We start from the raw sequence: 27,000 nt of genomic DNA on the forward strand, positions 1-27,000 counted from the left end.
CAGTCGGAAGAAGGAAACTTTACTGCTTCTAATGGACGAATGCAGTCTTGGGAATCCTCATTCTAGGTTTCCAGAAAGCAACTGTACATGGCTCAACTACACCAGTCCTCAAAGCAAGCTAACGGTACATAGTCTACACTCCTCTCACTTCTGTGCTTAGTACAGCTTTCTCCATACTGGAGTTGATCAGCAAACATTTGACGTGACACTGCTGAGTAACCTCGTCCCTAGTTTCCCCCACCCTCATTTTCTGGATCTTATCAGGATGTAATCTACCCTTTAAAAAAAGTAGGTAGGTGGCAGTGTTCACCTCTGGCGTTAGGGCAGACTTCTTATCCATGTGTGTGTTCAGAGAATCTGGGACCAAAGAGCCCTCAGCTGCAATGAATCTAGACTGTTTTCTAGCATCAACAAGACCATTGTAAAGGCCCAAGTAATTTTCCAGGTAGACTGCAATCCATTTAGAGTCACCTTAAAAGTAAGCACGTGATGGTCTGAAATTACTCAAGGATGCTGACTACCATTCCCTCCCAAATTGGTGGTGTGCAATGCCCCCGATATATCCACAGGCTCTGCAGATGGGAAATCCAGCTCCAAGCACAGTAGCACAGGGTACTTGAGGTCACCTACCTTGGCTTCAGAATCCAGGTTTGCAGGGTCGGCTGGGATACTTAGTTCCACTGTTCGGGTTTCTACAGCAACTACTCCTACAGGTATTCCTCCTAGCCTGATAAAAAATGACCCAAATAAGAATCTGATATATGTAAACAGTACAGCTAGTCATTTATTTTCCAGCCCCACATCACAACATCACGGTGGGGGCACTGGAGACTGCAAATACAGAGAACAGAGGGAAATCTGACGCTTCTAGGGGTGAAATGTGAGACTGGATTTGATAAATACTATACATTTTTATAAATCCAGGGGAGCCTCCCCTCAGAATCACTTCTATTCTCCACATGATAAATTCAAACCAAGGGTTGTACTAGGGGAGCCTCAGGAGTTACACTCGACAGTCTAGATGTGTGTGTGAGCATATATGCACACATGCACACACCTATCTCTGTGGATGCCAAATGAAATTTCTCAGATCACTCTAGAGCATTGCTTTGGTGAAGACAGAGAGAAAAGGTCTGAAAGGTAGGAGGCACCCGAGAATTTAAGCTGGTGTTGCTGGAATAGAGCTGTCATTTCTATGGAGTACTAATACTGTGGTTCTGGATAAGATTATTTGAGAGTATAGTCGGTCTTACACTGAGTATATGAATGGGAAATGTGTAGGTGTTTATGGAGATGATGAAAAGCAGTGCCAAGGGTGCAGAGGTGGTTAAATAAGCCCTTAGCTTTCTATTTCATTGGAAGAGAGCAGGGGAACAGGGATAGCTTGCAGCAGTAATCTTGGTGAAATAGGTGATCTATATTAAAAGTATGCATTTAATCTCCAACATATGTTAATTTTAAAAAACTCTCCAAGAAAAGGCTCTGCATCTATGCTCCATGATACCCTCCTAACTTGGTCCTCAGAAAGATTTCCTGATAAAAATCAGGAAGAAAGAGAAGAGGGGGATGGTGGTTGCTGTAAGGTACAGCGTGAGTGCTTACTCTGGAAAATGTGATTCAGGCTGCACTTTCTCAGCTGCGTTCCTTGGGGCTAGGGCTGGGATGGGTTATAGTCTCTCATTCCCCACAGCATCTCCATAACAAACTTTTCCATGAAGGATAGTCTTACACTGGCTACTGGAAATGGATTCTTGTCATCACAAGAGGCCTGACAGGGGCCTGAGTGGGGACCACCCACCCCCTTGTCACTTGCCTGCATTGAATCAGAATCAAAAGCCCTCTAGACAACCAGACAACGAGCAGGAGGTACACAGGAGGGTTTAGAAATATTTCTGTTCACAATGATTAACAATCCAACTGGAAACTTGTAATTGCAAAAGCCACCCTAAATCGGTAACTTATAACTTATATATTAGGGCCCATGTGACCTAATAAAGAACATCTTTATCCGAGTATTACAGTTATTTATTGAACTTGAAAACAGCTCAGAACAACTTCTGTTTTCTATTATACTTCATATAAATTTTATCAGGCTAGCACATGAAGATGCTACATCTTGTTTTATAGTGTGTCCCTGGACAAGGTGCCATGGAATAATAAAAGACAATTTACAGCCAATAGCACACATATTCCAAACATACATACCAAAGATGAGTTTTGGCAGCACTTACAGTAACAATCCCAGAAGAATACATTTATATTTATTTCTTGAAATACCATTGCTTTTGAAAGAAGCTAGCTCCATTTGTGTTTTATATACTTGTGAGCATGTGTATGTGTTTGGAGTAAGAAGCCCAGAACTCATCAGATGGAAGGAAAGGAAGAAGTCAGAGCGGGTGTTGCAATAAACAATGGCAGAGCTAACTAAAGCCAAGCTTGACTGATCTTGCTCACAGAACAATCCTTATTCTTCCAATCATAAGTGTGAAGCATTTTCCTGTTTCCCATGGGAGGATCTTAAAGACCTAAACAAAGGTTTCACTTTCTGAGGCTTAAAATCTGTCATGATTTTTACAGACAAAAAACTGAAGCAGAATACGTAACAGACAAATTTTCAAAAAAGTTGGTCTGTGATATAAGGACCCTCCATAACAAACCAATAGACTCTGGTAGGAGGGTTCTATCTCCAGTGTACCCCCACCCCCCCATGGAACTTTACCAGGCACAAAGAATAGTTCTCACTGGGACCCGGAGGCCCGTGGTGAGGTAGAAGACCTGAGACGTGAGAGAAAATGGGAGCTAGCCCCTGTGAGATTCAGTCTGGGCTAACTCCAGGCCTGACTCTTATTCAGAGTCACAGTGGAAGACCCTGTCTGTTGGATCTGCCATCTGATGGCTCCTTGTCATTGGCAGCATAAGACGTGCTGACCTGCTGTACAGAGAGAACCATGAAGCCTAGAATTATTTTCAAGGCTAGAATCTAAATCTCAACCCAATGTGGCATGTTTGAGAATCTTGAGCAGGTGCCACTTTTCACCAAGATAAGGAAAACTGATTGCCCCCGAGAGGAAGGTGAGTTCCAGATGTGGGTCCCTGGGGCAGCATGTCTCCGCAGTGCAGAACGAGATTAGGATCAGCCTTGGCAGGTGCTCGTTATAGCGAGCGCTACAGATGATTTCGTGCAGGGCTTGCTGTTGAGTGAAGCACTTCTTAGAGGGGATATTAAAATTTAATAGAAACTTCAATTTCCCATTTGAAAAATATAGGTAGTCCAGCAATCTATCCCAGTTTATTTTACTAATTCCTATTTCAGGCAAACTTTTTTATTGTATTTATTTTATTTTTTTGCAATTCAAATCTGATGATAAACCAATATAGTACGTTTGTTACTTAAATAATCTCACTGCCAGGAAGGGACTTCTTCTAGGTTACATAGATCTTTTGGGTTACATGGAAAGGTAGATGAGTCTGATTCATTTGTCACCTGCCTCTGAAAGAAAATGGTCTTTGGGGAAGGGGAAGGTCATTGGTGGGCTATGGCTATTGTATTTGGGCTTTACAGCCCTCAGAGAGCTTTTCTTTCAGCATTATAAAAAGGAAGTGTCAAAACCAGACTTCAGATTAAACGCATCATTGGAGTGACACAGTAAATGACTACTGGGAACCAGCACTTCAGTTATGCTGCCTTGGTTGGGCGTGACTATAATCCAATATTCTTCGAAAGTTTAGACAAAGAGAGCATTATTGGTAAAACAAAACAAAACAAACCTATATAGCTATGGCCCTTTCCTCTCTCGGTTTTAGTTGGGAGGAAGAAGAGCTTCCAAAACAAAAGGGCTCTTACCTGGCTCTGCCAACCACCACAGTCTGTGCCCAGGGTTGCATGATTTCAGAGAAAGATCCATAGTCAAAGAATCCACTCAACCACTGACCTTTCTGGGCTACAGAAGGGAAAGAAAGAGAACAAAGGGAGAATAAAGATCATCAATCCACTGAAAATGCACTGGAACTGGCAAATTTAAGGTTGGATTTGGGGGATTATTTTGGGGAGTTTGTTGTTGTTTTTAACCATATTATAATAGATGCATGCATTAGGCAGCTGAATGTTCATCTGCCTTCAGACATCATCTCCTATTTCATTTGCTAGTCTGCATAAAAAGAATCATTTATCAGCAAAAGCATCATTTATTGTTAAACGATGGGGTTCAGCTAGCAGAGTTTGCATGCTTTTAAATAAATAACTTGGCTTTTTTCAAAACACCACAAACATTTGTCAAAAGGCAGCCAAGTCATTAAAGTGTTTTCAAAATGTCTACTTCTATTTGAAAACTTAGCTTACAATTTTGTTTGATTCCACTGACTTTTTTGTAATGGAAAGCTGAAGACAGCCAATGAGAAGTATTAATGATCAGATGAGGACCCAAATGTGGGGAAAGGAAAAGGGGAATGGCTTCTTTGCTAGAAAAGCAGCAAGATACATGATACATCCCCTTTACTTACAGCTGACAAACTATAATCTTTCTCTAAGGAAGGGCCATGCCCACATACTCTTGACACGTAGCAAAATGTAACGGTTAAGATGCATACACTTAATGTCATTAACTACCCTTGCACATAGAATTTCCTTACTGGCAAGACACGTAACTTTTGACATCTCAGGTTAAGAAAAAAACTTTTGTTCCACAGGTATCCGTGTTTGACCAAGGCCCCATAAAAGCTTCTGCAAATAACGGTTTCCTAGCTTGCCCCTCAGCTCACGGTTTCTCAGTGATCCTTCTAATTTGAACATGGCCCTCCGCCCCCTAAAAACCCAAGTCCAAAACCAATTAAAAGTGGAGATCCGAGCAAGCTAACCTCTGCTGACTTAAACAGGATGGAGAGTGTTTTATCAAGACTAAATTTGTAATTACTGTGTTCTACATTCCTTGCCTCTATGGCCCCAGTGTAAAATGTGATCATCCATTTCAAAATTATCTCTCTATCGTGAGCCCAAAGCCGATCGTTTAGATTCTGGTCTCGTGTTGGGCGTCAGTTTGAAGAATATCACAGCACTATCTCCTCTAATAAATGACTTTAACTTTTCACCTAGAAGATATCTGCTTTAACTTATCACAGGGAATCATCTGCTTTCTTTAACGTTTCCACTAAATTAAAATCTGAAGTCACTCGATTTGGGAGCGAGTGTTAGCTGCACATAGACAGCAGGATGAATTACTAGGGAGACGATGAAAAAATATTATCCAAAAAACAGAAAACTTAGTTTATCACAAATTTCATTTTATTCTGTGGATCTCATTAATAATGGCCAGGATAATGCCCACCTACATACACACACATCTGTCCACCCCATGAAAGAGGGCTCAAATTTTGATGAAGGTTCTAAATCAAACTTCTAAGTGTATCAGGATACTGAAATTTTAACTTTGTATGCTTGGATCATTTTATGATTCTTACTTCAATAATAATGATTTGGAACTATAAAATTCATCAAAATGGAAAGACTTTCTTTTTTAAAAAATTTCCCACCTTGTATTTTGACTAGGGGAGGGGGGGTCATTGGTGGGCCATGGCTGGTGTAGGTGGACTTCACTTCACCCCCACCCCGAAACCTTAAAGAGCAGGTTGTGTTCAGTTCAGATGTAGAACTTATAAGTCAACTAAGATGCCCCTCCCCACCCCCACCCTGCCACCACCCTCATGATTCCCAGGAGAAGACTCACTGACTCTTGTTCTGAATTCCCCCAGAAAAGTTCTGGATTTTAAGGCTGACAAGATCTTAGGTTCATAGTTCTTATCATAATCATGGTACACATATGAGAGGTAGGGAGATTACTATGGTGATTTTTTCTGGCTATGTAGGAAAAACGATTTCATTTTATGAAAAGTAAGAAAAGGTACTGAAGACAACAGGTAAAAATTGAAATTGAAATTCCTCTGGTGATTTTTCTATACTATCTATAGTTGGACTGCAGATTAAGTTCCAATTCCTAAGTAATAGCTGTGTGACCTTGCACAAATCACTTAACTTCTCTGAGCTTTTAAAGTGGTGATTTTTTTTTTATTTTTATTTTTTTTTAAGCTCTGAGAAGTAGAAAGCCTAAAGAAGATAATGTATATGAAAGTGCTTTGCAGTCCCACCTAGCTCACAGTGGGTACCCACAGAGGTTTAGTAAGTCTCCCTTACACAGACCTCTTCTTTTCTTTCAACAAAATCAAAATGACTCTTAAATTTAATGAATTATCTTCTGCATTCCATTCTTCTTTTAAATAAGGCTTTCTTTGAAATAGTTGCCATAAACATGCAAAGAAGAACACTTTCTCAAATAACCTGAAAAAAACAGATTCAAAATGTAGTAGGGGGATTTGGGGCCTCACAAAAGAACCACCTGAGAAGTAAGGTTTGTTAAAGCAGCCTAATGAACTGGCAAGTGAGAATGTACATTCACCTTACATGGAGACACCACTGTTTTTCTGTTTTTTTGTTTTGAACATAGGTAAAATCAGCCACAAGACAGGAATATATGAGATAAACATGGAGGGAGGGCTTGTTCTCACTCAATATATTTATGAAGTCAAGAGTTCTGGACAATGTCTTCACGAATAATGACCTTACAAAATAATCTTACATGAATAACTACAGCAAGTCCCAACTATTACCAATATCATAAGAAAAAAGGGCACAGGCAGGCTGAATGCTCAGAAATAGTGTGCTGACAAGAGTATAGTCATGTTCTACACTGAAGGTCAAATATCTTTTCTAAAACTGATCTGATTAATCTTTGTTTACAGAAATTAGATGGTTGAAGATTCTATGACTTTATTGCTTAGATTTAAAGTCTTTTAACCCATTAAGTAATAAGTGCTTTAATAAAAGAATTAACAGAAGAAATGTATTAGTGACTGTATTGCTTATGACTCAGAGACTGACTTGTACATCTAATTTCCTTTGTTTCTCATTTGTTCTGGAAGGGTTTTCCACCTTAATCTTTGGAGAGCTGTTTTAAAGATGTGTCTCATTTCCAGACTACTAAAGTAGCTCTGTTTTGTCATGTACTGTTGTGCAGGAATTGGTTAGTGAATAAAAGGAAGACGGATAGCCTGAGGGCCAGGGTACCACAGGACCCTCAAAAAATACATACTTGGGTGAGGACGGCCTGCTAGCATCCATCGAGGATCATAGGGGGCCTTCGTAGGAACAAATTCGATGATTCTATCTATAGGATCCTTGGAGTTCAGGAGAGGTACTAAACTGTGCACATTCTGAAAGGCAGTGGGGAGGAAAGAGCATAGCAATCAGTGAACAACAGGCCTGTAGTACCAGCTCAGCCACAATCATTACAAAGGCAGTAGGGACCACATACGGAATCACACCTATCTGTCCCAGTCATCACTGAGAGGCATCCCAACTGTATGCCAAGCCCTGACCACATGCACAGGTCTCAAGTATCATGTAGGAGCCTGGCAAAATGTGGTACATTCTGACTCTTGATTTCAGTGTTTCCATGCTTTAGGGGAAGCTTCCCAGGGGGATGGATGGCTATTGCAAAGGAGAAAACCCACAGTGAGGAAGAGGCCTTGGTATGCTGGGATCTGAGCTCAGACAGGCCATGAAGGCTTCTGTGACTGGAAAACATCAGAAAGGGGCCTATACCAATGAAATCCAAAGGCATTTTAAGGTAGAAACCCAAAGACAGCTGCAAGGAAAAGAGAAACCAACAACTTCCAGAGGAATATTTCATAAAACAATTTCTCCCCCATAAGGAGGAGACCTCAAACACAGAGGCCCTGTAATCCTTGGTGGAGAGGCCTGGTTCTGTGGGCTTTGTCAATGCTGGGTACAAAGGGCTCACCTTAGGCATGTAAGACAGCCAGTGTAGGACAGTGAAAACCCCTTCAAAGTCATCACAAACGATGCTGTGGGTCACCCCATTGTTGTGCATGATCTGGATGCCCCCAAGCTGGTTATTGGAGGTGTATACTTCCCGCCCAAGGACCTAGAGAAACAAGCAAGAGAAAACACATTCATCTTGACAGAAATAAAGGCAGTCTATTTTGCGATTCTCACTAAAATGGGTTCTTTTCTCCACAAGACACAGATTCCAGCTTCTGTGGTTTCTTTGTCTTAAAAAGAGAGCTTGGGGCGCCTGGGTGGCTCAGTCGGTTGAGCCTCCAACTTTGGCTCAGGTCATGATCTCGCAGTTTGTGAGTTCGAGCCCCGTGTTGGGCTCTGTGCTGACAGCTCAGAGCCTGGAGCCTGCTTCGGATTCTGTGTCTCCTCCTCTCTCTGCCCCTCCCCTGCTCATGCTCTGTCTGTCAATGTTAAATAAACGTTAAAAAAAAAATTAAAAAAAAAAAAAAAAGAGAACTTAGAAAAATCAAAAAGGCTTTTGAACAATCACATACATTGTTGCAATTTAAAAACCAGCAACCCTCTCTCTCTCCTAGCTGCCACAGATAGGTGTAGCATACTTCGACTCAGCTAGAGCCATGGTGGTGGGTGAGGCTGGGACCCTGCAGTGCAGGCTACCTCACTGTGAGCAGGCCAGAGGAATTGCTACACGTCTACACAAAGAGGTAACATGCCTGCCTTTTGACAATCTTTATGACAAGTCTCAGTTAAACACTATGAGGTTTAGGTTCCTAATTTTTTTTAAAGGCTTACTTTCCCCCTTACATTTGAATTTTGAAGTTGGTCCCCACACACAGCCCTAAAGCTGGCAAAATCCGGAAGCGACCCATGACCCACACACAAACCCTTGAGTCTGAAGTCCTTTTAGTGTGCGGGGTGGAGGGCAGTGATTTATACCCAAGCCCGCCTCTCCTCTGTCTTTCTCTTCCAATGTTCCAGGGAGTACACAAGGCCTCAATCCTTGGTGTATCCCTGAAAGAGTTTAACCCGTGTGAGGTTGAAAGGTACCTGCAACTGGAAACCACAAAGTTTTCCTCAAAGAAGAAGAAAAGGAAGAAAAAAATATGAGTGGACTTGGAAATTGTAGGGTTTCTTTTTCCCTCGAAGACTGGTTAATAATTTCTTTCAGGGAGGGAGGTTTTCTGACCCAGCAATGGAAGCCGGGCAGCCTGATCACTGACTACTGCAAACTGCCGAGTGGGTAGTAATTGCCAGTCATCTAGGGTAGCCCTGGAGAGCTCTAAACAGTTGTAGAGCGCTTACTGTATTTTACCTTTTCTTTTCCCTCTCCCCTCCTCCTTCAGAAAATAACAACACAAATTTTTCTTCCTTGGTAATAACTTTTACTCATTTTTAGTCTCTGGGAAGAATCTGGCAAATGAAAGACCAGCAAATTCTACCTGTATATTCCCATTTTGCCCCTTCTTGTTAGGAGCTTTGAGATGGTCCCTTCCATGCTGGGTCAGCCCCTACATCAAGACGTTGCAAAGGATGAGGAAGTTGGTGACCAAAGTAATCCCCTCAGTATGGCCCAGCTGGCCTCAGACCCATTTAACTTCAGCTAGGAAGGATGAAGAGACTCTCTGAAAGGAATATGGAAAGCAAAATTGTTCTCAGATTACCACCTTCCTTGGTAAGGAAGTGCAGAGAACCAGTGTTTGCAGACAGCCCCAGGCTGAACAACATGCCAGCGACTCCTCTGAAGGAGCCCCAGGAACAGGGGAGACCATATCTGACCACTGGGCTCCCCTCCTCCTCCGTCTTTAATCTCAGCCCAGGCACTGTGGCTCCTTTCTCATTCTCCTGCTGTCTCTTTCCATTTGCCCTCTCTCTGACTGATACACTGATCTCTCGGTCACTCGGCTTTCTGCTCCACTGAGTCCATATTACTAATAACACCTCCGCCACGGCCAGTTTACCTCATGAAGGCAGGAGCACATCATTACAAAATAAACTCATAACTTTGACATTCTAGCAAATACACGCCGTTTGTTATTTTGATGGCTTTAGTCTTTCTAACAGGCAGAGGGCATTACATACCTGTTTCATTTATATCTTTAAATGTGTGCACACATGTACAGTCACACATGCATCAGGAAACAAAACAGAACAAAAAACCAACCCAAAACAAATATCCAAAGCAGTCAGTTGATGGGGGACCCTGGTGGAAGCAAAAATCCTGTCACTCAGGGAGGCCATGCTCTGATGTGGCTCTGGTTTTATGGACGTCATAAACCCGATGGCCCACAACTGGTTCTTCTGGGACAGACCGCCTTTCTGCCAGAAGTCATTCAGTGTGATCAGCAGTATTTTTAATTATTAAAATAAAATTGGAAAGGGGGAAAAGAAATAAAAAGGAGACACTGCACTGACCCTGAGTATCTGATATTCACAATCTATGTCAGGCGCCAAGAACTCCTTGCTGCCTGGAAGACAGCTGGGGCCATTTTATACTCAGAAACGTGGTTTTCTTTCATAGGAAACAGTACTAGTACTTGATAATGTCCATCTGCTTAGAGCCTCATACTCCTCCCAAATCTGTGGTGAACTGATGAAGAAACAATCTTGGAAAAAGGGACCAAAGCAGACCAAGAGTTGCTCAGCGGTTCAAATACACCTTCCTCACACATCTTTGTCCCTCATTTCAAAAGGGAAGAGCATCCAGGACTGGGCTCATCTCGGAGGTTCTGCCACTTGCCCATTCTACTCCATATTCGTATAAATTAATGGGAGACAAACTTGGAAGGAGCAAGAATTTAATCACTTAGCACATCTTCCCTTTACAAGTAATACGCAGCTTCTGATGCTTTGGCATTGTTCTCAAAGGCAGTATTTGTACACTTCTCCTATGGATTCAGAAAGAAACCTAACTAGGGCTTACCATAACCAAGGACACTATTTCTGGACTAAAGAAATGTTTGTCGTGAGAGAAAATTCATTTACTTTGGTAATTAAAGGGAAAAATTATAGGATAGACTAACAGAGCATCCAAATGGCTGTGACTGGCCTTATCTTAGGAGATGGGGGTGGGGAGGGAAGGACACACAGAAAGGAAACCTGCTTCACTAATCACAAACAAATGCTAACAATCATAGCTACTTAACAATCGGTGAAGAGAAAGCAGTCCCCTCCAGTTCATCTTCAATGACCGTTATGTTTGGAGCATGCACCAGTAGAATGAGTGCGCACACAATAGCTCCTGATTTATAGGGGTCGTTGCTGACTCAAGTGGTTTTAATGATTTTAGAATACTTCACAACAAAAGCTCCAACCAAAGCAGCAGAATCTGGGGTAGGACAAAATCCATTCTGCCTAACTCTGAAATGATCATGCTGGAACAGTTATGCAAACCCTGATCAGTATCTAGGGAGGCAAAGAAACGAGTCCACATAGACAGTACCACTGTTTTATTATTCGGTGTTGCCCGAGCAATATTTCACAGAAAAATCTGGGGCAAACAACCCTCACCAACATAGTATCTTCACAAAGTAGGTGAGCTTCATTCATTAGTTTTCCAGCTCTGACATACACATTTCTATACAAATCAAGCTGCTGGCCATTTTCCATTTCCCAAATTACTTTTCTCACATTTTCTACTGCGTGATACAAATTTTTAATTTCACTTTCCAACAAGCATCAATAACCATATTTAAACACAGGAGGAGCCATTCAAACAGAGGTGGCTCCTGAGGCCCCATTTTGCTGCCCCCCAAGTTTAGGAGGAGAAGAAGTACCATAAAATATTAGGAACAGGCACCACCTCAGGGTCCCCTGCTGAAAAGTGCCCACACCAACAGACCTAAACAAGGGCTGACTCTGAGAGGAAAGAGGATCTTCATCCACTCAATATAAACTTAAGCTTCATCCCACACTTCATTCACTGAAGCTGGCAGACCTGAGAATTAAGGGCACTGCATAAAAGCCAGTGATTAGCAGAGACCCAATTGTTAAAGGCTCCACCAAAGATGCTACACAGCCTTTAGAAATTTTGAGATACATAAGAAGTACAAATGAATGCAGTCATACATACATGCTAAGGCCTCTGCTGCTGTTGCTGCTTATCTAGAGACACCGCAGACAGCTCAGGTTTACCATAGCTGACAGGCAATGAAAACAGTCTAATATACAGCCTGCTCTCTCCCTTAAATCCCTTTTTGGAGATCAAGATAAACACGTTCTTCCTTTCCCCAGTGCTCTAGACGTTTGACTGAAGTGGCAGAGCATTGTGAGGTTTTGTGCAAATGAAATCACTATGTAATACTGAATGAGTATAGTATTTACTTGTCAGGATATTTGTCAGCACAGGCATTAAGATTTCCAAGTTTCATAGATGCAACTCAGCTCAATTTTTAGAAACCTGCCCTTGTCCTGATATATACATTACGATGGGGGCCTTTAGACATATAGGCAAATATGTGCAATCATGTGCTGAAGATGTGAATAAGAATGATGCATATCAATGGAATAAAAAATGAAATTTGCTGTTTTCTGAACCCCTTTAGCCAATCTTTCCTCCTTTAAACAATTCTTGGTCCAGGGCAATCTTCTATTTAAAGAAGAAGGAAGTACAGAATTCCTCTTGCATCTAAGAATTTAGGCTACACAAACTGAGTCCTTGCTGCAATCCTCCTTCTCATTAGGGTATTTCCATTCTCAAGAGGATCTGAGGAGTTCTGTACATTTCCCAAGCAATCATCACTGGACTTTATTCATGATTCTAGATATTAAAGTCACTCTGTGATCTGTCAGGTTATTGATAAAGGTTTGGCTAAGGCAGAGAGATAAATATGAATGAAAATAAGAGGGAGCAGGAAACAAGTGGTAAATCAGAGACAAAAGAAAGGTGGAAGAATGAGAGAGAGGAAAAGGGAGGGGGAGAAAAGAGGAAGGGAAAGAAAAAAAATGCAATAGCTCATCTACTCATGCTGCTAACACCCTCCTCTCTGACCTGAGAGGACTACATTTTTAAAAGCTGACAAGTAATTCAATCTCCAATTAACAATTTTAAGTGGTGCAGTACATATTACTGTGCAAATGTTTCTCTAGGACTATATCCAAGGGTGAATGGAATTAAATCTCTAGGGAGACAGAACTGGTGCCTTTGCGACCAAGAATATCTGGGGGTTCCCAAAATATAGCCTCTCAGGGTTACAACTTCTTCTCCCCTCTTCACTGGCGCTTGTCACTGGCAAACTGGAGTGCTGGTTGGCAGCTGGTAGACCAGAGTTGGGGTAGAGAAGGGGCACAGTGACCTACTGCCAGCACAGGATGGGAAAGCCTCTGACCTGAGCCACAGCCAGATTAAAGACCATCCACTACAAGACTAAAAACCGCTCTACAAACAGCAATATTATGAAGTGATCAGATCTGTGGATGGGTAAATTGGAGTAAAGGGACTGTGCAACGAGAGGAGGGAGAAGGTATTTGGCCAAAAAGAGGCTGAGATACAGGCCACCCAAAACACTGGAAGACCTCTGCTTATACAGGGGAGAGGAAAACAAAGGAATGAGTTAAATGGCAGAAGGATGACAAGGATTTGAAGGTGGACTGTGTGAAGAACAGAAACACATTTTCAGTGTAATGGGGGTAAGAAGAGCCACACAACAGTTTACTTGTCAAAAGTATGAGAAAAGTATGACCAAAACATAGGCTTCTAGAGTGAAAACTGACTGCCAAAAAGAAATCACTTATCTTAGGAATCCATCAACTGCTCATTTAGCTACAGCCTGGAGGATACTGACAATAAATTACTTCCAAATACAGAAATTTTTGAAAAGTCTAGCTTATTGAAGTATAATTTATATATAGAAAAATCATCCACTTTCAGGAACAGAATTCTATGAATTTTGACAAATACATACGTAACCACCATCAAAATCACCCCAAAATTTCCCTCAAGGGGGTGGGATCAAGATGGTGGAGTAGGAAGATCCTGAGTTCACCTCCTTCCATGGACAAACCAGAACTACAACGACATATAGAACTATCTCTGAAAATGAAGTGAAGACTGGCAGAAAAGATTTTACACAACTAAGAATATACAGAAAAAGCCACACCAAGATGGGTAGGCAGGGCAAGATGTGGTCTAGTCAGGACCTACACCCCTGGTGTGGTGACCCATAAGTGGGAGGGATATCTCCACTGTAAAGGCCTTTCCTGAGGAATGAGGGGTCCAAGTCCCACATGGGCTCCCCAGCTCAAGGGACCTACAACAGGAAGCAGAGCCTCCATAACATGTGGCTTTGGAAACCAGTAGGGCTTACGTACCAGAGAACAGCAGGAAACTGAGACTTCTAAGAGAGTCACTAATTTTAGGGCATGTGCTAGAGGGGCAGATATCTGCTAGAACATTCTCCAGGGAAGGAAGCATTGGCAAGCACCATTTTCTTCACCCCTCTTCTACCTAGTTGGCCTGGTGGTGGTGAGAGACAGTTCTGACACTCTCCATCTCCTGTGCTGGCACTACTCACCACACCCCAGCATTGCCCTGTGGACTCCCCAGCCCCCATCCACCTACCCTGGCAGAGTCCTTCCCAAGTGGCTCCCCCTGCACCGTCACACCCAGGGGGTAGTCTCTGCCAACACCAGAGCCCCTCTCCTCCAGTGGCCCCTGTTCCAAGGGGCCAGCCTCACGCACCAGCAAGTCTGCACTAACTGTGGCCCAGCCTCAACAGGAAGGTGTGTGTAGCCCACGGGGGAAACCCTGGGGCGGGGAGGAGGGGGCAGGTACTTGGACTGAGTGACCAGGGTGGTTTTGTGCTACTGGCCCCACAGGACACCCTCTTACATAAAGCCACTTCTTCAAGACCGGGAGATAAAACTGATCTACCTATACATAAAAACAAACAGAGAGTTAAGGAAAATGAGGAGACAAAAGAACAAGTTCCAAATGAAAGAGTAAGACAAAATCTCAGGAGAAGAACTAAATGAAATGGAGATAAGCAATCTACCAAATTAAGAGTTCAGAGTAATGATCATAAAGATGCTCATTAAACTCAGGAAAAGAATGGAAGAACATAGTAAAAACTTTAACAGAGAGATAAAAAACAGAAAAAAGAACAAATGAGAATTAAGGAATACAATAACTTAAATGAAAAATACACAAGAGGATGAATCAGCAACAGATTAGATAATGCAGAAGAATGGATCAGTGATTTGGAAGACAGTAGTGGAAAACATACAACTAGAACAGCAGAAAGAAAAAAAAAAATAAAGGTAGTTTAGGGACTTCTGGGACAACATCAAGCATACTAACATTCACATTATAGAGGTCCCAGAAGGAGAAGAAAGGGACAGAAAACCTATTTGAAGAAATAATGGCTGAAAACTTCCCTAGCCTGGGGAAGGAAGCAGACATCCAAGTCCAGGAAACACCAAATAAGATGAACCCAAAGAGACTCACATCAAGACATGTTATAATCAAAATGTCAATAAAGAGGGAATCTTATGGGAAGCAAGAGAAAAACAACCAGTTAAGTACAAGGGAACTCCCATACGACTGTGAGGTGATTTTTTAGCATAAACTTTGCAGGGCAGAGGGAGTGGCATGATATATTCAAAGTGTGAAAGGAAAGGACTTATAATCAAGAATAGTCCACTCAGCAAGGTTATCACTCAGAATAGGAGGAGAGACAAGGAGTTTCCCAGACAAGCAAAAGGTAAAGGAGTTCATCACCACCAAACCAGTCTTACAAGAAAATTTAAAGGGACTGTTTTATTTTTATTTTTTTGTTTTTTTTTTTTGTTTTTTAAATAGGCTTCATGCCCAGCATGGAGCTCAATGTGGGACCTGAACTCACAATCCTGAGACCAAAACCTAAGCCGAGATCAAGAGTCGGACACTTAACCAACTGAGCCACCCAGGTGCCAAGGGACTTCTTTAAATGGAAAAGAAAAGGCCATAACTAGAAAGAAGAAAATTATGTAAGAAAAAAAAAATCTAACTGGTAAAGGTAAACATATGGTAAAGGTAGTGGATCAACTACTTACATAGTATGAAGATTAAAAGACAAAAGTAGTAAAATCGTCTAGATCTACAGTAATTAGTCAAGAGATACAACCAGAAAACAATCAACAAAATGGCAATAAGTACATGTCTCTCAATAATTACTTGAAACGTAAATCTACTAAATACTCTAATCAAAAGACATACGGTGGTTGAATGAATAAAAAAATGACCACCAGGGCACCTGGGTGGCTCAGTCAGTTGAATGTCCAACTCTTGATTTCAGCTTAGGTTGTGATCTCATGGTTGTGTGATCGAGTCCCATGTTGGACTCTGCGCTGGGCATGGGGCCTGTTTGGGATTCTCTCTCTCTCCCTCTCTGTCCCTCCCTCTCTCCCTCTCTCTCTCTGCCCCCTCCCTGACCCACGTGCTCTTTCTCAAAATAAACATTAAAAAAAAAACAACAACAAGACTACCTATATGCTGCCTATAAGAGACTCACTTCAGATCTAAATACACACATAGATTGAAAGTGAAAAGGACAGAAAAAGGTATTCCCTGCAAATGGAAATAAAAGAAAGCTGGGGTAGTAATACTTATATTAGACAAGTATTATATTAAAACAAAGATTGTAAGAAGAAACAAAGAAGGGCATTACATAATGATAAAGGGATCAATCCAATAAGAGGATATAACAATTTCAAATATCTATATGACCCAACACAAGGGCACAAAAATACACAAAACAAATATTAACAGATATATAGGGAGAAATTGACAGTAATACAATAATAGCAGGGAACTGTAATACCCCACTTACATCAATGGATAGATCACCCAAACAGAAAATCAACAAAGAAACAGTGGCTTTGAATGATACATTATACCAGATGGATAGATGGACAGATGGATGGATGGATATATATATATATACACGTACAAAATCAGCAGAATACACATTCTTTTGAAATTCATATGGAACATACTCCAAGACAGATCACATGTAAGGCCACAAAACAAGTGTCAATAAATTTAAAAAGACTGAAATCACACCAAGCATCTTTTCTGACCATGATGGTACCAACTAGAAATCAATTACAAGAAGAAAACTGGAAAAAACAGAAACATGTGGAGGATAAACATCATGCTACTGAAAACAAATGAAAATGGAAACACAATGTTCAAAAATCTACAGGATAGAGCAAAAGCAGTTCTAAGGAGAGAAGTTCATAATAATGAAGGCCTAACTACAGTAAACAAAAAAATCTCAGATAAACAACCTAATCTTTCACCTACTGAAACTAGAAAGGCCAAACAAAGCCTAAGATTGGTGAAAAGAAGGCAAATAATAAAGATCAGAGTGGAAATAAATGAAATAGACTAAAAAGACAACACAAGTGATCAATGAAACTAAGAGCTGGTTCTTAGAAAAGATAAACAAAATTGATAAACTGTTAGCCAGACTCAACAAGAAAAAAAGAGAGAGGGCCCAAATAAAAATGAAAATGAAAGAGAAGTTACAACCAAAACTGACTCTTGGTATTGGTTTGTGAGATCAACCCCCGTGACGGGCTCTGCATGGACAGCACAGAGCCTGCTTGGGATTCTGAGGCACACTCTCACTTGTGCTAAGTAAATAAACTTAAAAAAAAAAAAAAAATCTGAACAGGCCAAATCCTATTAATTAAATTCAACCAGTAATCAAAACACTCCCAACAAAGTCCAGGACAAGATGGCTTCACAGGTGAAATCTACCAAACATTTAAAGAAGAGTTAAGACACTCAGATCAATGCAACAGAATACAGTACCTAGAAACGGACCCACAAACCTATGGCTAACTAATCTTTGACTAATCAGGAAAGAATATTCAATGGAATAAAGACAGTCTCTTTAGCAAGTGGTGCTGGGAAAACTGGACAGCGACATGCAGAAAAATGAACCTAGACCACTTTCTTACACCATATACAAAAAGAAACTCAAAATGGATGAAAGACCTAAATGTAAGACAGGAAGTCATCAAAATCCTCAAGAAGAAAGCAGGCAAAAACCTCTTTGATTTTGGCTGCAGCAGCTTCTTACTCAACATGACTCTGGAGGCAAGGGAAACAAAAGCAAAAATGAACTACTGGGACCTCATCAAAATAAAAAGCTTCTGCACAGCGCAGGAAATAATCAGCAAATCTAAAAGGCAACTGACAGAATGGGAGAAGATATTTGCAAATGACATATCAGATAAAGGGTTAGTATCCAAAATCTATAAAGAACTTATCAAACTCAACACCCAAAAAACAAATAATCTAGTGAAGAAATGGGCAGAAGACATGAACAGGCACTTCTCCAAAGAAGATATCCAGATGGCCAACCGACACATGAAAAAAATGCTCAACCTCACTGATCATCAGGGAAATACAAATCAAAACCACAATGAAATACCATCTCACACCTGTCAGAGCTGCAAACGTTCACAACGTAGGCAACAACAGATGTTGGAGAGGATGTGGAGACAGAGGATCTCTTTTATACTGTTGGTGGGAATGTAAACTGGTACAGTCACTCTGGAAAACAGTATGGAGGTTCCTGAAAAAATTAAAAATAGAACTACCCTACAACCCAGCAATTGCACTACTATGTATTTATCCAAGGGATATAGGTGTACTGTTTCAAAGGGGCACATGCACCCCAATGTTTATAGCAGCACTACCAACAATAGCCAAAGTATGGAAAGAGCCCAAATGTCCATTAACAGATGAATGGATAAAGAAGATGTGGTATATATATACAATGGAGTATTACTCGGCAATCAAAAATAATGAGATCTTGCCATTTTCAACTACGTGGATGGAACTAGAGGGTATTATGCTAAGCGAAATTAGTCAGTCAGAGAAAGACAAATATATGACTTCACTTATATGACGACCTTAAGATACAAAACAGATGAACATAAGGGAAGCAAAAATAATATAAAAACAGGAAGGGGGACAAAACATAAGACAGTCTTAAAAATGGAGAACAAACAGAGGGTTACTGGAGGGGGTGTGGGGAGGAGGGATGGGCTAAATGGGTAAGGGACATTAAGGAATCTACTCCTGAAATCATTGTTGTACTATATGCTAACTAACTTGGATGTAAATTTAAATAAATAAAATAAAATAAAATAAAATAAAATAAAATAATTGAAAATGAACTCATTCTATGAGGCCAGCATTACCCTGGTAACAAAACCACAAAGCCCCACAAAAAAATTTACAGACCAATATCCCTGATGAACATAAATGCAAAAAATCCTCAAAAAAAACGATTAGCAAACTGAATTCAACAATACGTTAAAAGGATAATACATGTGGAAGGATAGTTCAATACCTGCAAATGAATGAATGTGATACCTCACATTAACAAAAAGAAGTATAAAAATCACATGATCAGGGGCTCCTGAGTGGCTCAGGCAGTTAAATGTCTGACTCTTGATTTTAGCTCAGGTCATGATCTCACAGTTTGTGAGTTTGAGCCCCGCGTCAGGCTCTGGGCTGACAGTGTGGAGCCTGATTGGGATTCTCTCTCTCCCTCTCTCTCTGCCCCTCCCCTGCTGGAGCTCTCTCTCTCACGCTCAAAATAAATAAATATACATTAAAAAAAGTTATATGGTCTCAACAGATGCAGAAAAGCATTTTGCAAAAACTCAATGTCTATTTATGATAAAAATTCTCAACAAAAAAAAGGGTACACAGGGAACATACCTCAACATAATAAAAGGCATAGATGACAAAGCAACAGCTAATACCATACGCCAACAATGAAGCTGAAAGCTTTTTCTCTAAGGTCAGGAACAAGATAAGGTGGTACCCAAACTTTTTAATGCTTTATTTATGTTTTGAGAGAAAGAGAGAGAGAGAGAGAGAGAGAGCAAGCTAGGGAGGGGCAGAGAGAGAGGGAGACGCAGAATCTGAAGCAGGCTCCAGGCTCTGAGCTGTCAGCACAGAGCCCGACACAGGGCTTGAACTCACGAACTGCGAGGTCATGACCTGGCCTGAAGTTGGATGCTTAACCGACTGAGCCACCCAGGTGCCCCCATGACCACTTTTATTCAACATAATATAAGAAGTCTTAGTCACAACAATCAGACAAGAAAAAGAAATAAAAGGCATCTAAGTTAGAAAAGAAATAAAACTGTCATGATTTGCAGATGATGTGATACTATTTACAGAAAATCCCTAAGACTCCACCAAAAAACTATTAGAACTGGGGTACCTGGGTGGCTCAGTTGGTTGGGCATCTGACTTCAGCTCAGGTCATGATCTCGTGGCTTGGGAGTTCAAGATCCATGTCAGGCTCTGTGCTGACAGCTCAGAACCTGGAGCCTGCTTAGGATTCTCTGTCTAACCTCTCTGTCTGCCCCTCCCCGCTCGCTCATGCTTGCTCTCTGCTCTCTCTCAAAAATAAATAAACATTAAAAAAAAAAAAAAACTGTTAGAACGAATAAATGAATTTAGTAAAGTTCCAGGGTATAAAATTAATATGCATAAATCTGTTGCATTTCTATAGACTAATAATGAAGCAGCAGAAAGAGAAATTAAGAAAACCATCCCACTTAAGCAAGTGCAACAAAAAGAGTAAAATGCCCAGAACTAAATTTAACCAAGGAGGTGAAAGACTTGTACTCTGAAAACTATGAAACACTGATGAAAGAAATTGAAGAAGACACAAATAAATGGAAAGATATTCTATACTCACGGACTGGAAGAATTAATGTTGTTAAAATGTCCACACTACCTAAAGAGTCAATGGACTCTCCATCAAAATACTCTATCAAAATGGCATTTTTTCACAGAACTAGAACACATAATCCTAAAATGTCTATGGAACCACAAAAGATCCAAATAGCCAAAGCAATCTTGAGAAACAAGAACAAAGCTGGAGGTATCACATTTCCTGATTTCAAATTATATTACAAAGCTATAAGTAATCAAAAGATTATGGTATTGGCACAAAAACAGACCTATAGATCAATGGAACAGAATAGAGGGTCTAGAAATAAATCCATGCTTACACAATTAATTTTCAACAAAGGGTGCAAGAATATACAATAAGGAAAAGACAGTCTCTTTAATAAACAGTGCTGGAAAAACTTGACAACTACATGCAAAAGAATAAAATTGGACTATTTTCTTACACCATATACAAAAAAATACTCAAATTGGCTTAAAGACTTAAATGTAAGACCAGAAGCATAAACCCTGGAGAAGAAAACATAGGGAGTAAGTTTTTTGACATGCCTTAGCAATATGTTTTTTGGATTGGTCTCTTTAGGCAAGGGCAATAAAAGCAAAAATAAACCAATGGGACTTCATCAAACCAAAAAGATACTACATAGTGAAGCAAACCATCAACAACACGAAAAGGCAATCTAATGAATGGGAGAAGATATTTGTAAATGATATATTCAATAAGGGGTTAATATCCAAAATATATAAAGAATGCACACAATTCAGTATCACAAAAATGAACAATCCAATTAAAACATAGACAAAGGACCTGAATAGACATTTCTCCAAAGAAGACATACAGGTGGCCAACAGGCACGTGAAAAGATCCTCAACATCACTAATCATCAGAGAAATGCAAACCAAAACCACAATAAGATTATCATCCCACATCTGTCAGAATGGCTAGTACCAAAAAAATAAGACAAGTGTTGGACAATGATGAGAAAAAAAGGGAACGCTAATGCACTGGTGGTGGGAATACAAACCAGTGCAGCTACTGTGTAAAACAGTATGGAAGTTCTCCTAAAATTAAAAATGGGGCACCTGGCTAGCTCAGTAGGTAAAGTGTGCAACTCTTGATTTCAGGGTTGTGGGTGTGAGCACTGTATTGGGTGTAGAGATTACTTTTTAAAAATTAAAAGAAAAAATTAAAAACAGAATTACCATATGACCCAGCAATTCCACTTCTGGGTATTTAACCAAACAAAATGAAAACACTAATTCGAAAAGATACATGCTCTTCTATGTTCACTGCAGCATTATTTATAATAGCCAAGGTATGGAAGCAGCCTAAGTGTCTATCAATAGATGAATGGATAGTGGAGATGTGTGGCATGTGGGTATCACAGAATATTACTCAGCCATAAAAAAAGTCTTGCCAATTGTGATGATATGGATGGACCTAAAAGTTACTATGCTAACTGAAATAAATCTGAGAAAGACAAATACCATTTTATTTACGTGTGGAATCTAAAAAACAAATGAACAGGCCACAAACAGACTCAGAAAACAGAATGGTGGTTGCCAGAGGGATGAGTGTGTGTGTGTGTGGTGGGGGGTGGACAAAATAGGGTACAAATTTCCACTTACAAAATAAATAAATCATCGGAATGTAATGTGCAATATAGAGAATATAGTTAACAATACGGTAACAACTCTGTATGGTAACTGACGGTAGCTAGTTGTATGGTAGTGATCATTTCATAATGTAGTATACAACTGTTGAAGCACTTACTTTATATACCTGAAACCAGTATGATATTATATGTCAAGTACACTTGAATTAAAAAAATTTTTTTCTCTTATCTCCTTTATAATCCATTCCCTTCTCCCTGGCTTTCTGCCTCAACAGTTTTGCCGTTTCTAGGATGTTCTACAAATGGAGTCATATACTACATACTATTTGGAGTCTAGTTTCTTTCAGTTAGTTTAACACATCTGAGATTCATTCATGCTGACGTAGGTGTCAGTAGTTCCTTTCAACTGCCGAGTAGTATTCCATTTTATGGAAGTACCACAACTTGCTCATCTGTTTGCCTCTTGGTGGACAGGTGGGTAGTTTCCAATTCGGGGAAATTATGAATAAAGCTGCTATAGACATTCGTGGACAGGTTTTTGTGTGGATATATATTTTCATTTCTCTTGGGTAATACCCAGGAATAGGATTGCTACATTATACGGTAAATGCTTATGTTTATTTTTTATTAAAAAAAAATTTTTTTTACATTTATTTATTTTTGAGAAACAGAGTGAGACAAAGCGTGAGCGGGGGAGGGGCAGAGAGAGAAGGAGACACAGAATCTGAAGCAGGCTCCAGGCTCTGAGCAAGCGGTCAGCACAGAGCCTGATGTGGGGCTTGAACCCATGAACTGTGAGATCATGACTTGAGCTGAAGTCGGTGGACCCTCAACCGACTGAGCCACTCAGGTGCCCCTGTAAATGCTTATTTTTTAAAAAAAGAATGCTAAACTTTATTTTTTTATTGAAGTATAATTAACACACATTGTTGTATTAGTTTCAAGTATACAATATAATGAAGCAATTCTACATAATACTCAGTGCTCATCTAGATAAGTGTACTTTTAATCTTCCTCACCTATTTCACCCATCCCCCCTTCTACCTCCCCTCTGGCAACCACCATTTTGTTTTCTGTATTAAGAGTCTGGTTTTTGACTCTTTTTTTCTTTGTTCCTTGGTTTTGTTTCTTAAATATGAGTGAAACCACATGGTATTTGTCTTTCTCTGACTGGCTTATTTCACTTAGCATTATACCTTCCGGGTTCATCCATGTTGTTGTAAATGGTAAGTTCTCATTCTTGTTTATGGCTGGAGTAAACTTTTTCAAAGTGGCTGTACTATTTCACATTTTTACTAATATGTATAAGAGTTCCAGTTGTTCTGCACTCTCACCAATACTTAGTATTGTCAGTTAAAAATTTTATCAAAAGAATTTTTTTCCTTTATTTTAGTGGTGCCTAATTGTGGTTTTTAATTTGCATTTCTCTAATGACTAACGATAAGCATCCTTTCGTGTGCTCTTTTACCATCCTCCTATCTTTTTTGCTGAAATTTCTGTTCAAATTTCTTAAAATTAATTAAATTTAAGCCATTCAAAAATTTTTTATGTTTATTTTTGAGAGAGAGAGCCAAAGACAGAGCACAAGCAGGGGAGGGATAGAGAGAGAGGGAGACACAGAATCCGAAGCAGGCTCCAGGTTCTGAGCTGTCGGCACAGAGCACGACGTGGGGCTCAAACCCGTGAACTGTGAGATCATGACCTAAGCCGAAGTCAGAAGCTTAACTGACTGAGCCACCCAGGCATCCCCTGAATAACAATCTTCTATCATATGCTTTCAAAAGATGGAAATTAAAAAAAAAAAAATCCCAATGGTTTTCTGACAAGGACAGAAGATGTGAGGTTGGTGTGGAAAGACAGAGGGCTGTGTGACTGTCTGTGCCCACCAGTGGATAGGCAAAGAGTCTGGTGCTCGCTGGGGTCTGGTTTCTTGTGGAGTAGCACTTAACAGTTCATCTTGGCATCCTTTTTCTTTTTTTTAAGGTTTATATATTTTTGAGAGAGAAAGACAGGGAGAGAGAGAATCCCAAGCAGGTTCCATGCTGTCAGTGCAGGGCCCGATGTGGGGCTGGATTCCATGAACCGAGCCAATATCAAGAGTTGGGATGCTTAACCAACTGAGCCACTCAGGCGCCCTTGGGCAGCCTGGGTTTGTTTGTTTTGTTTTCTCATTTACATCTGGTGGGCAGCAATTTTACTTTTTTTTTTTTTAATTAAAAAAAAATTTAATGTTTATTCATTTTTGAGAGAGAGAGAGTCAGAGCATAAGCAGGGGAGAGGCAGAGAGAGAGGGAGACACAGAATCGGAAACAAGCTCCAGGTTCCGAGCCGTCAGCACAGAGCCCGATGTGGGGCTCAAACCCTCGAACCGTGAGATAATGACCTGAGCCAAAGTCGGACGCCCAACCGACTGAGCCACCCAGGCACCCCTTACTTTTTACCTTTAGATCACATGAAAAGCCTGTAACTGTTTTTCAAGTCTAAATTTGAAGCTCCATGAAAGCAGAAATCATAACCACAGCGTAAGGATAGAACTTTATACATAACAGGCATGCAATAAATGCATATGAACTGCCATAATTCTTGGCGCTCTACAAAAACTCAGCTTTGATTTATATTTTCAGCAAGTCGAACTAACATAAGCAAAACAAATCTTCCACATTAATGTTATAATGTGTAGCAGCTTTCTTAAGCAAAATGTTTTTCAATTGTCCCATCCTTTTAGTTTTCCCTAATGCAAACATTGGGTTTTTATTTCAAAATTCCTTACCTGAGCTAGAATTAAGCTAGCAACTCTATCTAATATAAAGTCATATTATATTAGGGTTGCTCTACTGAGCTGCATAACCCTGCTTCATCTGTTGAGAAAAGGCATATTTTATCAATGGGTCAGATAGAAAATGAAGATATTCAAAACTTGATTATATGTTCCAGTGGTCCTCACTTCTATTTGCATCTTATGCTGTTAGTGAAATTTGGGTGGGTTCTTTTCCTTAATAACACTGATTTCTCAATTTCTCTTATGTGCATGCGATTTTGAAAGGCTTAAATTCCAGACACTGAGACATTATTAAAATTAGGAACCAGTCAGGAATCAACCAGAAGAACTTGAAGCCTGGGCATGGTAATCTGCAGTTCAATCTAAACAGCTCTTAAAGATTCTCCTTTCATAATTCAACACTCCTGACTGTGTACATTACCTGATTAGACTATGTGAAGGTGGCCACTCTGAGAGGGAACATAGCTAGATTTGGATCCAGCACAGGGGACATCTGGAATGATGAACAGCCAGGAGCCAGGTTTCTAAACAGTCTCGTTTCCTGCATCTTTATCATATTCACACAGCAGTCTGCGCACAGCCTGAGCCCAGGTCTGTCTTTCTCCTAGGAAAGGCTGGAGTCCTTGCATTCCTAATCTACCAATGTGTGCAGCTCTTGCACTTTTAATTTATGAGTGTTTAGGGGGGAACTCTCTGACTTGGGAACATATTGGTTCGGTCTAATGCTTGGAGATTATTAAACTTGGAGCTATGCTCCACTATCAAGTCTACAGATCTTTTATTTAGAAGATATGGTGCTCTAAATGCACAAAGAGCTCCCTGTCACCTTCACATTAAAGCCCCTAGTGCCTGGTAAATGGAATTATATAGCTGTCATCTCCTTTCCCCAAAGTTTTAAGAGTACAATGGGCTCATTTTTTCACACTCCATCCCAGCTTCAGAACTAAGAGACCTACTTTGTATTGATTTAAGGTCTCAGAAATAAATAAACCTGCTTCACTGCTGTGATTCACAACAAATTCATGATACACTATTGCATGATATATTTCAAGCTCTTGCTCTGGCTCTCTTTTTCCTCTGGTGAGTGATGGGGGAGGTGGGAGGTAGTGGGGAGCTGCAAAGCTGACAGCCTGATGGTTATTGGAGATGGCTGCTGACTGCAAATCCAAGAAAAAGACACTGTTGGAGGACTATGAGTTGGGTGTTTTTTTTCTTTTTCCTTTTTTTTTTTTTTATGGGGGAGCAGAGGTGAGAAGCTAATTTCCTTGGGTTTCAGGCTTGGGCTGGGGAGAAGAAAGGTTAAGGGGAGAAGATAAGGGTAAACGGAACAGGCAAAGCTTCCAGTGAACGCTAATTTGCAAAGACAGAGCTATAAACATTTGTAGAAAGAGAGAAAGGTGAAGAAAATCCAGCATAAGAAGGTGTAACATAGGAATGACTGGAAAATGAAACAGCTGAACTGCTCCATTTAAGGGATCCTGTTAACAGTCCTAAGAAGGCACTCAGCTTGAGTTTAGGGACAATGTTTTATTAGAGGCAGAAAGTGCAGAGACCCTGCATGGCACAGAATCTGTGAGATAGAGGCATTTCTTCACTCTAAAACTCAGGAAGCAGCACAATGCTAGAAGTTGAAACGGATCACTCCAGAGACAGGGTAGAGAGATGACAAAGGGCTACACGTAGAAAGTGAGCCAGAGATTGCTGAGGTGAGAGGTAATAAATTCTAGCATTTTAGATTTGGTTGTGTGCCCTTAGAGCTTTAGAGTATCTCAGTCTACAGTCATCTTCACTGATTCCTGAAATAAGTATTACCTAACTGTGGACCCAATGAGTTTTAACTAAATACAGTTTTACCTAAATACACAGAACCCAAGGGGCACCTGGGCTGCTGTTGGTTAAGCACCAACTTCGGCTCAGGCCATGATCTCATAGTTTGTGAGTTTGAGCCCCAAATCAGGCTTCATGCTGACAGTATAGAGCCTGCTTGGGAGTCTCTTCTGCCCCTCCCCCACCCTCTCTCAAAATAAAT

At 40.5% G+C, this 27,000-nt stretch overlaps 1 protein-coding gene across 16 annotated transcripts in view; it reads right to left on the minus strand.

The window, feature by feature from the left end:
* Positions 1–27,000, minus strand: part of ACACA (acetyl-CoA carboxylase alpha) — a 283,001-nt gene that overhangs the window by 34,613 nt on the left and 221,388 nt on the right. For all 16 annotated transcript variants that reach the window (XM_040455131.1, XM_040455127.1, XM_040455128.1 and 13 more), the window contains 4 exons: positions 7,851–7,994; positions 7,140–7,260; positions 3,845–3,941; positions 631–727 (listed from right to left, as the gene is read on the minus strand). In XM_040455131.1, the coding sequence (XP_040311065.1) occupies positions 631–727; positions 3,845–3,941; positions 7,140–7,260; positions 7,851–7,994 (459 nt within the window). The remainder of the gene's footprint in view (positions 1–630; positions 728–3,844; positions 3,942–7,139; positions 7,261–7,850; positions 7,995–27,000) is intronic.

Source organism: Herpailurus yagouaroundi, unplaced genomic scaffold, assembly GCF_014898765.1.
Source record: "Herpailurus yagouaroundi ecotype Mexico unplaced genomic scaffold, PumYag 215, whole genome shotgun sequence".
Lineage (NCBI taxonomy): Eukaryota > Metazoa > Chordata > Mammalia > Carnivora > Felidae > Herpailurus > Herpailurus yagouaroundi.